Source organism: Centrocercus urophasianus, unplaced genomic scaffold (assembly GCF_019232065.1).
Source record: "Centrocercus urophasianus isolate 14NV4802_14NV808 unplaced genomic scaffold, USGS_Curo_1.0 seq_17, whole genome shotgun sequence".
NCBI classification, from domain to species: domain Eukaryota; kingdom Metazoa; phylum Chordata; class Aves; order Galliformes; family Phasianidae; genus Centrocercus; species Centrocercus urophasianus.
The window spans coordinates 29,638,713-29,652,330 of NW_024884722.1; the positions used below are offsets into that span (position 1 = coordinate 29,638,713).

At 37.6% G+C, this 13,618-nt stretch overlaps 1 protein-coding gene across 2 annotated transcripts in view; it reads left to right on the top strand.

The window, feature by feature from the left end:
* Positions 1 to 13,618, top strand: part of PARG (poly(ADP-ribose) glycohydrolase) — a 63,561-nt gene that overhangs the window by 6,277 nt on the left and 43,666 nt on the right. For both annotated transcript variants that reach the window (XM_042817793.1, XM_042817794.1), the window contains 3 exons: positions 1,010 to 1,132; positions 1,617 to 1,700; positions 3,997 to 4,071. In XM_042817793.1, the coding sequence (XP_042673727.1) occupies positions 1,010 to 1,132; positions 1,617 to 1,700; positions 3,997 to 4,071 (282 nt within the window). The remainder of the gene's footprint in view (positions 1 to 1,009; positions 1,133 to 1,616; positions 1,701 to 3,996; positions 4,072 to 13,618) is intronic.

Sequence of the window (13,618 nt, forward strand, 5' to 3'; positions counted from 1 at the left end):
AAATACATATATAATTTTTTTTTTTTTTTTCCATGAGTGTGTGTAGTTTCTTGTCTGAGCTGTAAACTGAGAGTTTGTTTGCAAATTGTACTAAAATGATTTGGTGTTACATTTTGATTGTCATGTGATTCTGTTTTGAGTTCAAGGTGTACAAAAGGTTCAAGATCTGGAGAGAAGAGGGAAAAAATCATATGCAAGTGTATCAATGAGTTGTAGACTAAATCTGATTTATTCCTTTAGTCTTTTGGAGTAATGTGCAGTCGAATTGTTGTATAAATAAAACATAAAAGGTTGTGGATGAATCCTAAACAAAAGAAAAGCACATTAAATTTAAGTGCAAGTTATGAGAAAAATTATTGCTATCACAGAGCTGTGTAGCAGACCAGGTCCTTAGGAACATTGTATTACATTGTTTTTTTATATTTCTGATATTCTGTGGAATAAGCTTGAGATATTACTGTATCTGTAATGATTTATTATCCACTTCAGTATTAAAGACTAAGAATGCTGTTTTTGTACATGGGTATGATTACATTTGGAACTGTTTTGACAGTATTTTTTGAAACTGTGTAGGTACTTCTTAAATTCATAAATAAGGAATACTTCAGCTGATAGTTGGACATAAAACCAAGTTTGTATGTAACTTTTAATGTGCATCAAGCAGTCAGATGATTGCATTCCTTTCACTGAATCTAAGACTTAAGAGGACCTTAAAGATCCTCTAGTTCTGAGATCCTGCAATCTGAATGGAGCTGTGAAATTCTTCTTTGTAAACTTCTCCTTGAGCATTCACCTTATGCTTTGAGCTGTAGCTTATCTTACTATGGGTTTAATGGTGAGATTGTTGTTTTTTTTTCCTAACTGGATGCCCATCACTTTGCTTCTAGCTTTCTGTATTCTAAAGGAATTGGGTTGTAGAGTTTTTTCTTAACTCAGTCTGTGCTTATTCTTTATTTCTTTCTATAAAGGAAATAGAGCCTGAGCTTCTTTCCTCTTCTTGTTGTTGTAGGTAGACCTCCTGAGAGAAGGAGAGGTGCCTAAACCATTTCCAACTCACTACAAAGATTTGTGGGACAACAAACACGTTAAAATGCCCTGCTCAGAACAAAATCTGTATCCTGTAGAGGATGAGGTAAGATAAAATGCTTACAGCTGTGCAATAAAACTTGTTTATGTGTGTAGATTTGTTTTCAGTTTGCTGTGCTTTCACATGTGCTCTGTTGACAAGCTGTGTACGAAATTGGAGGACCTTCTAGATGAACATATGTGGTCTGAAAAACGCTACATTCTTTGTTGTGATGCTTAAGAAGAGGAAGATATATATTTTTTTTTCTTCTAGTAATTATTTTTCCAAACCCTTTGTGGGCTGGTGTGTGTACATATATGTGTGTGTGTGTGTGTGTATATATATATATATATATTTATATAAAACAATTTGGGATGCTGACGAATGTGAATGAAACTTACGAAAGTACAGATACATATCTTTTTTAGAGAACTTCAGAAATCAAGTAACACTTATAAAATGTTGTGGCAAGGAAGACAATTATTACTAACTGTATCTTTCTGATTTGTGTAACTTCATCTGACTTTATTTTTGGGCTTTTGTTTCAAAGAATGGAGATAGAACTGCTGGAAGTAGATGGGAGCTAATCCAAACTGCCTTACTCAACAAATTTACATGCTCGCATGATTTGAAGGTAAGCTTCTCAGTTTGGAATTGGCTCTATATACAGAAAGCTGTAAAAGTACTTTCAGGCTCTTCATGCACTGTTGTAAATAATTCTGGTTTAGTCCTATATTTTATCTTTTTCATAATGAAATAAAGTCTGCTGTTTAAAGGATCCTTCATGAATTCTACACATTCAAAACTGGAGATTGGGAAACTTTTTTTTTTTAATTTTCCCCTGCTGGTCACTTCTCGTTGTGCCTTTCATTTTTTAAATAACAGCTCCACTGAATGCTGTTACAGATATAATAGCTGCTAAGCAGCATTATCAAAGTCCTGTGTTTAGTTCTCTATAAAGTACATAGTGTTGGCTTTCTTGGTGTTTAAAATCAAGCGACACTGTTTTTGGAACTTCAGTGTGTAATCTGTTTTCTTCCCAGTTTGGATTCTCCTAATAAAATTGAAGGTTAAAATAGTGCTTTTGGTGTTATTTGGAGTCTGTTTTCCCATCTGGTTCAGTCTATTTGGGGTAATTCTGCAGGCAGACTAGGCAGGATATTTGATGCTTGAAAAACAGCTGCTTGGAGTGGTAGTTGGCAGTACACACATTAAATAAATAATGTAGCCATTAATTAACTTCAATTGGAAATCACTCAGTCACAGAGAAATTACATTTCTTTATTGTGGAATCTACAAAGACCTTCACAGAAATACTGAAAAGCCCACTTTTGTAAGTGGCCAGGAAGTCATGAAAACTGCATTGTGATGAAGCTGCTCTGAGTTTCAGTTGGCTTGTCGTTTTTTACATTCCTACTGGTGTACATCTTCATGCTGACATCTGTTGTCAACATCAGGTACTTATACTTGACTTGATAGTTTGCTGAAGGTACATATCATCTTTAATCAGGATTAAAAGAGTAATGTTACTGTGTTAGAAGAGAGAACTGTACCTGAGAGTTTCCATGGTTTGCTTGATGTGTTTGCTTGTTACTTGACTGCTTAGGACAGTTGAGGTACAATATATGCAACATGCTGGTGCACGGTGATGGGCTGGGAAGAAAAGTTCAGACACTTAAATGTTACCATCAAATTTCTCAGGTGTTGTTAAAACAAATTCTGTATAAATCTATACAGAGCTCTTGGTCCAGTGATAGCTGCCAGTTTGTGATGTATGTAGCATGCAGGCTTTTTCTATAACCAAAATGAAAGTGCAATGCCCAGACAGGGGAATTTGAAACAATATCTCTTGACAATATTCCTCTAAAATGGCAAGAAAGCAAGTTGCTGAAAAAATGCTTGCTTTTTGGAGACTAATTTACCTGCTGATGAATTTTACTGTTCTTCTGGCTTTTCAGTCAGGAATTAATCAATGAATTGTCATTTGTAGCAGCTTAGAATTAGAAACAATTCTAGGACAATGTAGCAGACGATTTCTGCCAAGAATAGTGTGAGGGGCAAGAAAGGAGGTGTGTGCAAAAACTGTGGGTGTATTTGAAATGAGTAATTGCTGTCCCTCTGCTTGCTGTGTTAATATTGTTTGATTTGGCATTCTTGTCAAAGTTTTTAAGGCTGATTCTTAAGAAGAGTGTAGTTGATTTTGTTCTGGTTATGGTTCTTTAGGCTACTAAACTGGCAAAAATTCTGCTAGGTCCTTTTTCTCTACAAAGAAGGCAGCTGGGCAGGGAGGGATGTTTGTATCATGGGTTGTAGGCAGACAAAAGCATGCTTTGTTTTTTGGTTGTTGGTTTTTGTTTTTGGTTGTGGGTTTTCTTTGGGTTTTTTTTGTTTGTTTGTTTGTTTGTTTTTTGCTACAAGGGTAAGCCTGTATTTGATGCTGGACAGCTTGTTGGATGCTGGACCTGAAATGTGAGATTCAGTATTGTTCAGAATTGCACCATATTAATAGAATCATGAAATGGCCTGGGTTGAAAAGGACCACGATGATCATCCAATTCCAACCCCCTGCTATGTGCAGGGTCGCCAGCCACCAGACCAGGCTGCCCAGAGCCACATCCAGCCTGGCCTTGAATGCCTCCAGGGATGGGGCATCCACAGCCTCCTTGGGCAACCTGTTCCAGTGCCTCACCACCCTCTGGGTGAAAAACTTCCTCCTAATATCTAACCTAAACCTCCACTGTCTCAGTTTAAAACCATTCTCCCTTGTCCTATCACTATCCTCCTTCATAGCCACATGGAATTCACAGGGCTCTGTGGCAGGTTGTATCTGCTGGATGGAACTGTTTCTTCAAAAAGGAGATCTGATAAAATGTTTTTCCTCTTGTTAAGGCAGTGTTTCTAGGCTTTATTTTGTTGTGCTCTTTCCGCAGGAGGCTATTCTGAGATACAATGTTGCATATGCCAAGAAGTGGGACTTCACAGCTCTCACTGATTTCTGTGACAAGGTAAACCTCATTGATAAGATAGAAATAAGAAATATGAAGGAAAGCAAACTGCAAACAACTATGTTGTCTACGTTCTTTAGTACTTTTGGCTTATTTTTCCCTTTGCAAAAGTAGAAGCATTGCTGTTGTTTATGTGGATAGTTACTTGGCTGATAACATCAGTTAAAATGATAATTAGACTTTGTAAGCGAGATGAATTTTGAATCAGAAGAAGCTGATTTGTGTACTTCACTAACAGCTAAGGTTTTTGAAGGCAAGGTGTTAAATTCCTTTTTTTTTTTTTTTTTTTTTTTTTTTTTGAGGGAAACCAGATTTATTAGTAGACTGTGTTAACATTTCCAGTGTGATGGTTTCTTGTAAAAAGTCTTTTTTTCTTTACTTAAACATCTTTAATGCTGTATTATGTGGTGATTGTATAGACTGTGCTATGCTGGTCTGGCAGTAAGTTTCTGCTATATGCTGAGGTAAATTGATAGTGTGAAGCCTTTGAATGGTTGCAGTGGTTTGTGTGATTTCATATTACTTTTCTGGAAAAGGATGGAATAAAAAAATGAATAGTAGGTGCAAATGCAACTTGAGGTATTTTTATTGTCTGACTTGGCTGAATTTCTGATCATTGGTCAGTTAAAATAGTATGGGATGAGATGCAATAGAAAATGCTCTTCTTCTCTTCCAGCTCTTAAGTTATGTTCACATGTGCTCCATTTTTTGGAGGAAGGGTTCTGAAGCTGCATTTAGGTTCAGCAGAAACGAAGTTTGTTAGTTACGTGTTTGGTTAAAACAGATGTCTGCTCTGTTCATCTGATAATTGCTTTTTTGCTGCCTCTTGCTGATAAGGGCTAGTGTTTTAAAGAACATGTTTTGTTTCTTACACAGCATAATGGTGCTGACAGAAAGAAATGCAGGTTGTGCTGTATGTACTCGCTATGAGAGCTGTGTGTACTGGCCCATCTTTCTTGTTATTCAGATAGTCATTGTCAAGATTGTGGACTTGTGGCCTCTTTGCTCCTTTTGTACTACCTGAAATTGACCTGGCCTGTTCAACTGGCCTTCAGCTGTTCATTCTGGTTGTAAAGTATTAACAAATGATCTATTTAAAAATCTTCTCAGGGATGTTTGCACCATATTGCTACAAAAGGATATGAGCTTGTCATGATGCTTTCATAGCGTGTGTCTGAGAATTTGGAAACATGGATGATTGGATGGAGATCATCAGTCAGGGAAGAAGTAGTGTCAACACCCACCTGAGAAGAGGGGACCAGTAGGGAAATCAGCTGTTGCTGGAAAGGCAATTTCTGGCACTTGGGAACGGTGATGTAGTTCTAAGGTTCTGTATAAGAGGGAGCAGAACTGTTTAAAGATGGATTTTGGAGGAAGCTGAAGAGTATGTAGCTCTATATTGAAGGATAGTGAAGCATTATAGCAGTATAGTAGGTCCTTGTAAACTGTAGGAGCAAAATCATACTCTGGCTTTGTTTACTGAGTATGCTGAGTTTAGTGGAGGGAAAGCATCTTATACAAAAAGATGCTTAAAATCTTCTCAGTTACTAAGATATGTGTGAACTCTTCAGGCTTTGTAAATCAGTAAGCCTGCTTATCTGAGCAGCTTCTAAGTGAGGTGCTGAGGTTCTCTGTGGAAATGCCCTGAGTATACTAGCTGTAGTGGAGTGTGCCTTTGGAAATTCTAGTATCTGGGAGCTAGTAATTAAGGGATTTTCATTGGCTACTTGTTTTCTTGTTAATCCCATGATTTTGAGGGAACAGGGAAAGCATTTCAGGTGATAATTGCTTACTGGAAGTTGATTGTTTTGCTTGAAAAACGCTGGTTGAGTAACCAGGCAAAGGAGGAGCAGCTCAATGGGGAGTTAGAGAAATAGTGACAGATAATAAAAAAGGAAAAAAATGGAGAGATTAAAGCAACCGAACTATTTGTGAGCCCCAGATAACTATTTCTATTCTTGGGCCCTCTACTTAGCCAATAATTCTGTCATTTGATTTAGAGGGGAACTGGGTCTGCAAAGCAAAGGGTGTCTGCATTAATGAGTCATTTGGACCATTGTGAGTAGCTATAACTTACTGAATGCAGACCTATTAAACTGAAGCATCATTTGTTACTGCATTTTCTAATTTTGAACATAGATTACTTCATCTAGTAAATGTTAATCTGGTAAATGTTCGTATTAGTGGGTTTATCTTATACCATGTTTCATATTTTATTTTCCTTCTGTTATAGAGTCAAAATAGTTTTCTTTCCAAATTCTGCTTCTAAGATTCAAATTAATTTTTTTCTAATAACAGCAATAATAATTCCTGTTATGTACTAGCAACAAAATCAATTTGGATTTTGGAAATAATTGAAATTGTCTCTACTGACACAATAGCAAAGAGCTGCTTTTGCTCAGAACATTGAATTACTGTAATATCTATACAAAATGGTTTCTTTTTTGGGGGGAGAAGGCATTTGATCCTTTCTGTTCGCTTAGCTGGGAGATGCTTCTGATGCTGGTCTCATGACTTAATAAAATGGGGGACAAGAGCTTAGATTGAGAATGCTGCTTGAATCCACTGGAATTTCGTAGTTGTTTTTGAATACTCAAAATTGCATGATTTGATAAATACTCAAAAATACTCAAAATTTTAGATCACTTTTGTGACAGCCTTTTAAGGTTTTGAAAGTTTGTTTTCCTTCTCCATTGGGTTGAAAAATTGTCTGTTTGTCTGATGATGGAGAGACTTTCCTATGTCTTGGTGTTGTTTTTGGCAAGGGAAGAAAATGTGTTGCTGATGTGTAGGATGCAGTGAAACCATGAGACCTGCATTCCAAACCATTTTGCTCCTTTCTAGACAGGAGTTCTGTCAGAGAACACCTGTAGCTCTTTATTATCTTTGAATGCTCTGTTGTGTGCAGGAATCTATTTTGGAAGATGATTTCCTAAGAACTGTTCCATTGTTGTGAAAAGTTTTGTTCATCTTCCCAAGCACAAACCCTGACAAAGGCAGATGGGTGGTTTTGCAAAACATTGTCAGAAGAGGGAGCCCTCACACTATTTTGAAAACAGTATTTTGGATGCTCGTTCATGTTTGAAAGTAACATTCCTGCTTGTGCAGTGAAGTAAGTCTGGGTGCTTGGCTGCTGCTTTTTGCTTTTTAAAAAGTTCATCGTACTCACCAGTAACATACCTGAAGTTCTTGGTGGCTTATTTTCTTCAGGCATCTGACAGCTTTGTTGTTTTCTGCATTATTTCCATGCTGTTGTATTGATTTGCTTTTGCATTTGTCTGTCAGTATTGGCAAACAGGCTTAAAATTTATTCAAGTTATTACTTACTGGATGAAAGTTATTAGGGCTAACATTTTTAATCTTACTTGCATGATGTTTATAACTTGAAAGTCATTCTTCCATCTGTTTTCCTAGAAATAAGCTATAAGGCAGGTAGGAAAATGTAAACAGCAAGTGGAAAAGGAATTGTGAAGAAACTGCTGTAGATCTGGCTATCTGGAGACCCACAGCAACCTGCTCCAGATGAGCACTGTTTATAGGAATGGTCCTCGCTCACGTTAGGTTGGCAACCTTTTGATCAACAGTGCTAGGTACTGTAGTAGGCTTTCTTGTTTGCTTATTTCGGTTTGTTGGCTTGTTCTTCCTTGTGGATGAGCCCTTCTCCTTCCAGGAACACCCACATTCTTTTGCTTTTTCCTGAGCACATAAAAGAACAAGTTGTCATTCAGGGCTTATTAGACTGAGGCATTAATCTCCAGCAGTAGCAACTTCATTTTAGGCGTAGAGAAGCAGTCTGTCATCCTTCAACGTTTGGGCAAATAAATTACTTGTAATATAATGACCTCACACTATTCAGTGCTGAAGAGGATTAAATCCAGAACTTGTATGTGAGATTAAAAGACAAACTGTAGCCTCTGATAATTACTCATATGTAGAAACTGTGAATATTTTGACTCTAAGCTTGAATTCTTATGGAGCATAGAGTGAAGATGGTAGTTCAGGTAAATTTGTGTGGCATGATCAGTGATGGTCTTGGAGCTTCTGTGAATGATCTGAAAAATGCATCATGGTACATCTTGCAGGTGTTCACTTTGTGTCTATAATGGGTTTGTTTGGAATCCTTCTCTGGTAGAAAGCTTGTATGTGGGAGATGGAGAAATTACAGTGAGAAGAGGCAGGAGTGAAATAAAGGTATGTAACAGCTTCCAGATAAGGAACATCTAAATAGTTTAGGACTGTCTCATTTCTTTATTTTAGCTGGGAGAGAGATGAGGAGTGAATATGACAGTGGTATCCTAAAAGAATAGCAGAGAGGGTGAAGAGGAAATGAGTGCTTGTTCTTCTAGTACAACAGTGAAGGGGCACTGTATGAGTGTTCTAAGCAGGTATGGTTTTCAAAAACCGACGAAAGGAATTAATTAATTAGATAATGTCATGGAACTCCTTGTTAAGTGATGCTGAGGATGCTAAGTGTCCACATCAGGTTTTGAAAGGATTAGTACAAATCCCTAATAGGGAGATCCTGTTGGCTTCTATGTAGTTACTGTGATGAACTCTGCAGATGTTTGGAATGCTGATTACTCCAAGCAAAGGCAGTGTTCTGAGGGAGTGCTGCTGATGAGTTGCATTGCTTGCTGTTGAATTTTTCTAGTGTCTTTTCTTAATCCCAGTTGGATAAGGTTTGTGCCTACAGTGATCATTTGTCCATTTTTGCATTCTTAGAACTTTGAGTTGAAGATGGGGGACAGAAATGACCTTGTCGTACAGGTTGTATTCTGATGTAGCACCAATAGAAGTTGCTGAAATGTAAGAGAAACTGTTTGCTTCTTTTTTTTTAGGACAAAGGAGTGAAGGGAAAACACTTCAAATAAACATGAGTTGACAGTGCTTTTGCCTTTGAAAATCTGTTATTTTCAGGCACACTGCAGAACTTTAGGCCCTTTGTGCCTGGTTGATGCAAATAGGAAGGCATGAACAGGTTTTGCTATTAGTATCTCTGTGAAGAGAGGTACTCTCTCATGATCCATTCTATAATACTAAGTTTCCAGTGGCTGCGTTTGGCTTTTGATGTATGGAAAAGCATGTGCATGCTTGCAGTGACTGTGGATGTTTGCTTGTCTTGCTGTCTTCTGAGAAAGCTGTCTGAAGCCAGTCAATCTGTGTGTTGATTCTTGTCATCTTATTTGCCTTTGATTCCTGTGTAATCCAGCATTTTGCGTAAGGAACGCTTTGTTCTCCAAACTGTATTACAGACAGTTGTTTTCTTCTACAAAAGAAGCTGCTTCATTTGTACATTAGGATTTATTCTATGAAATTGGATGAAATACGTTAACGCTCTTTTAAAAAAAGGGAGTTTCTTCTACTTGATTGCTGAGAGAAATCTTGGCATGAAGAGAAAGGAACAATGTAATACGCTAGTTTGTCTTGTGTGCAGTCTTTGATAAGCATTTATCTGTTATAGAAACTTAAAACATAAGTATGTGCAGTACAAATATGCAAAAAATATCTTCTATTCATGCAGCCTTTCCTATTCTCTGTAAATATCATATGTCCATATGATATATTATCTAAATTTTGGCATTTATATGGATACGTAGTTTAAGATACTGCTTTTTTCCTTAGTGGATGTTCTGTGTGGTTTCCACAATACAGGAGGGTGGTCTTAGAGGTGCAGCATATGGTGAGTTTCATTTCTGTTAGTCAACGCCATGTGCTTAGGAGTAATTCAGACAAATGGAAGAAAATCACAGCAGTTTTCACTGGAAGACCTCGTGAGCTTGTGGTGCTGAATTGGCATTAAAAGGTGAAACGTGGGCAATACCTACAGAATGTGCCTGCTGTGTTATGAAAGTTCAGTTTCTCCCTGGAATGTGTGTTGCTACACAGTATAGTAGTGCATTGGCATGAACACTTCCAGAAAATGGGTCAGATGCAAGTTGTTGAGTTGAGGGAGCGTGCTGTTTGACAGCCCAGTGTTTGCACTTGTGACTCTACCAGAGCTGTCAGCTTCCTCTCCAGCAATTGGCTGTGTTTTCAGATCTCTGAGCTGATAGGAGTGAAATTAAGAAATGCTTCCTTTCCAAAACTGCAATTGCAAAGCATTACAGTCGCAGAGTAGCACAGGCTGTGGTCTTAGCCTTAATAACCTTTATTAAATAACCTTAAACTTAATTTCTTCATCTTCTTAAGATTGTTACTCAGACGATTTTAGAAACTATCCTTCCACTTTCTACCACTGTTTCCGTATCCTCATCTAAATAAGAGACTCTAAGTGCAACATACGTGAGGATGATGTGACTGTAGAATAATCTAGTTGCATTGTGGTTGAGCTCTGCATTTTCATTCATTTCTTGAAACAGATTACACTGTTTTTAGGAACAGTTTTAGCAACTGTTAAGTATGTGCATGTCTTGGGAAATTTTTGGTTCACATAATGCTTTACGTCATGTGTCTCCTAGCAGGTCTTAGAAATTTTCCTGTATGTTTTGTTGTTTGAATGACTTGCTGGAAAATAAAAAACAAACAATTGCTGTAATCAGTGGTATTGGCAGAGAGAGAATTTTGAAGTACCACGTTGTTCTGGTGAGTGGTTTTTTGATTAATCATTTTTATAATTGTTTGGACAGTACTAACAGAAGTGAGCACTGTACAGAGATGTCAACACGGCAGAGGTAGGCTTTTAAGCAAGAAATCAAATGTCCCAAGGCTGAAAATAGCCTATCTGTTGTTCTTTGCCAGATTTCATTTTAGTCCAGATGTTTTCAAACAATTTTCATTACATCAGATTGTCTTTTCCAAATCTAAACTGAAAGGTCTTTTGAATGTGCCACGGAGGGTTTCCTTTTCATAGCATCAGAAATATTTGTCCCCATTGTACGCAATGTAAGCTTTTCTGGAGGGAAATAAGCATCTTGTATGCTTTGAAAGACGTTAGTAGCTCAGCATTGTCAAGGTGAAATAGCCATGTGTGCTGAGTGACAGGCTTATTATTGTGAGCTAAAAAAATATTGTTACTTTTTCTTCTTCCCAGTGAACCGGTTGAGTGTCTTAAGTGTTATTTTGTAAACACCACCACAGTGACTATTGTGTCATCTCAGAATTATCAGGGGAGGGATTGCTGTGTATACCAGGTGTAGAGTTGTACTTATATTGTGTCTGAAGTACTTGTGGATATGTGAAGATACATTCTTAAGATGTCTTCTCTCCCAAATGAGTATAAGAAACTTATTTTGGTTGCTGTGGTTTTCCTTAGCTACTTTATGCTGTTTGTGATGTCTGGAACACTGATAATATATTTAAAAAAAAAAAAAGAAAAAAAAGGTTGTCATCAACAGTCATGAGAAACTCTCTGAAGTAGCTGTAGTTAAATGTGATGACTTTTGAATGTCAGTTCAAAAGTTCTTAGCAGATGATTTCAAAATCACAGTGGTATTAAACTTCTACCTCATTCCCCTCCCGCATCACAAGTGCTCTGGGGAGGCAAAAGATTGGGGTGAACCTGGGCACAGATCTTTTTCATGCTTACCTAATAGCAGTTGGTTAAAAGATGGAGGTTTTCATTTCTGTGGGCTCTGCTGTAGAAACAAGACAATTGCTCTTTTCAGCTTGTTGTACTTGCCTAGAGAAAATCGTAAGCATTTGGAAAGCTGTCTTTTGGTCTTCTTTACAGGAATCTGCCCTTGCTTTGGAAGTGGTTGTGGCTCTTCTGTTCAGGATAGGACTGCTTTTTAGGAATGCACAGGTGGAGTTTACTTGGAGCGTATGGCAAATCAGGATTCAGGTTTCACTCATTGACAGTAGGACAGTGGCTGAGTTTAGAGTACCAGTATTGTGAAGTATGAAATGTGTTAAAACCATTAGAGGGAGATGCAAAAATATTCTCTTCCTTTCTCTCATAAATGATTGTATTTTATCTCGAATGCTGAAAAGCTTTAAGAGCAAAGCTGCTGCTGTTAGGGATGATACACCTGAGAGAGCATTTCGGAGCTGGATTGGCAGAAGACGTGAATGAGGCTTCAAGGAAAAAAAAATAAACAAAAATGAATTAACCTCTGTCTTGTTAGCTGTCTTATTTTTTCCTTTTGAAGTGTCAGTTGGTGGTTTTGATAAATGTCAGAAGCATTCTTTCTCTCAAATAAGATTCTTCCTGCATAATCTGGTTCTGTGTTGTTTTTTTCTTCCTCCCTCCAAAGATTACTTGGTCTTTTCTCTGGTTTCTAATCGGACAAGTGCTCAAGAAATGAAATGGATTTGACATCCAAATGTGTTTCCTGCTGAATTAGTTCTGTAAGGGAACTAGCTATAAGGAGCCAGATGTCAGTATATTCTTTCCTGCAGCTATGTAAGTTCATTAATTTAGTAAAACAGAATCTAAACAAAAACATTGAGGGGATTTGTGTCCCTCTCAGCCTTCTCCTCCTGACTTTGCTACCAGAGTTCAAGCTTGTTTATACGTATAATTTTTTGCCTTATGACAAATAGTCTGTTATGCATACAGGTCAGTGGGCTGCAGCCTAGTGTCTCTGTCTGTTTCCAGGTATGTCTGTAATTTAGGTGTGTGTTTAAATGGATTTCATCTGTTCAATCTATTTCAAAGAAAAAAACTCTTTCACATGGAGTATGACTTCGAAGCTTTTTCCCTCCAGGTGTATTTAGCTAATACTAGTTTTAAAAGACATGTGATCAGCACTTGTTTGTGTTCAGTTTTTGTTTTACATATGATCAGCACTTGTTTGGGTTCAATTTTTGTTTTAAGTTCTCTTTCCAACTGTTTTAAATAACCTATTGAGTCTGTGTTTTCAGGATTCTCAAGCATTTAAAAGCATGTGTAACAAGGGCTACGGGAAGAGAGAGAATGCAGCTTGGCAATCTGAGGCTGTTTTAGTGTTTGGTAAAAGACTCAAATGTAATAGATGACGACTTGATTGTTTCACTGACAGTGAGGAGCAAGGACAAAAAGCATTGGACATCTGTATGAGGCAGGAGAGCAAGCAGATAAGTACTGGCTGTTGGGGCATTAAGGGAACAGGAAAACATTTCACACTGCATCAAGGACTGGCTGTGGGATTGCTTAAATATATTTTTCTATAAGCATCATCTTAAAGGAAGACGTTGCTATGAGTGGAGATACTTCAGGTTGTCTTGAACATCTTCGGAATACACTTAGCATTATTTGAATTTCCCACTTTTTATTGAAACGTCATTATTGAGAAGTGGACACACTCATCTTGCAGACAGCTGAGCTTTTATCTCAAGTCAGTGACAAGGAACCTTTTGGAAGACAGATGGTAATACTGAATGGGAGGGGAAAAGCATTTGAAATGCTTATGAATAGAAAAAGTCTGTTGGAACACTTTGGAAAAGTCTGAGAAAATCATTCTGAGTTGTGTTAGGCTTGGTAGCTCAGGTTCACACCAGATTCCTTGCATGTGGCACTGGGCAAGCCCTTCTCTTGGCAGAAGTGTGAGTAGCATTCCTCTGGTCACGTCTTTTTAAATTCTTGTCTTTGAATTGCAAACTTGAAGGAGTGTAGTAGTGTTGTCTAGGT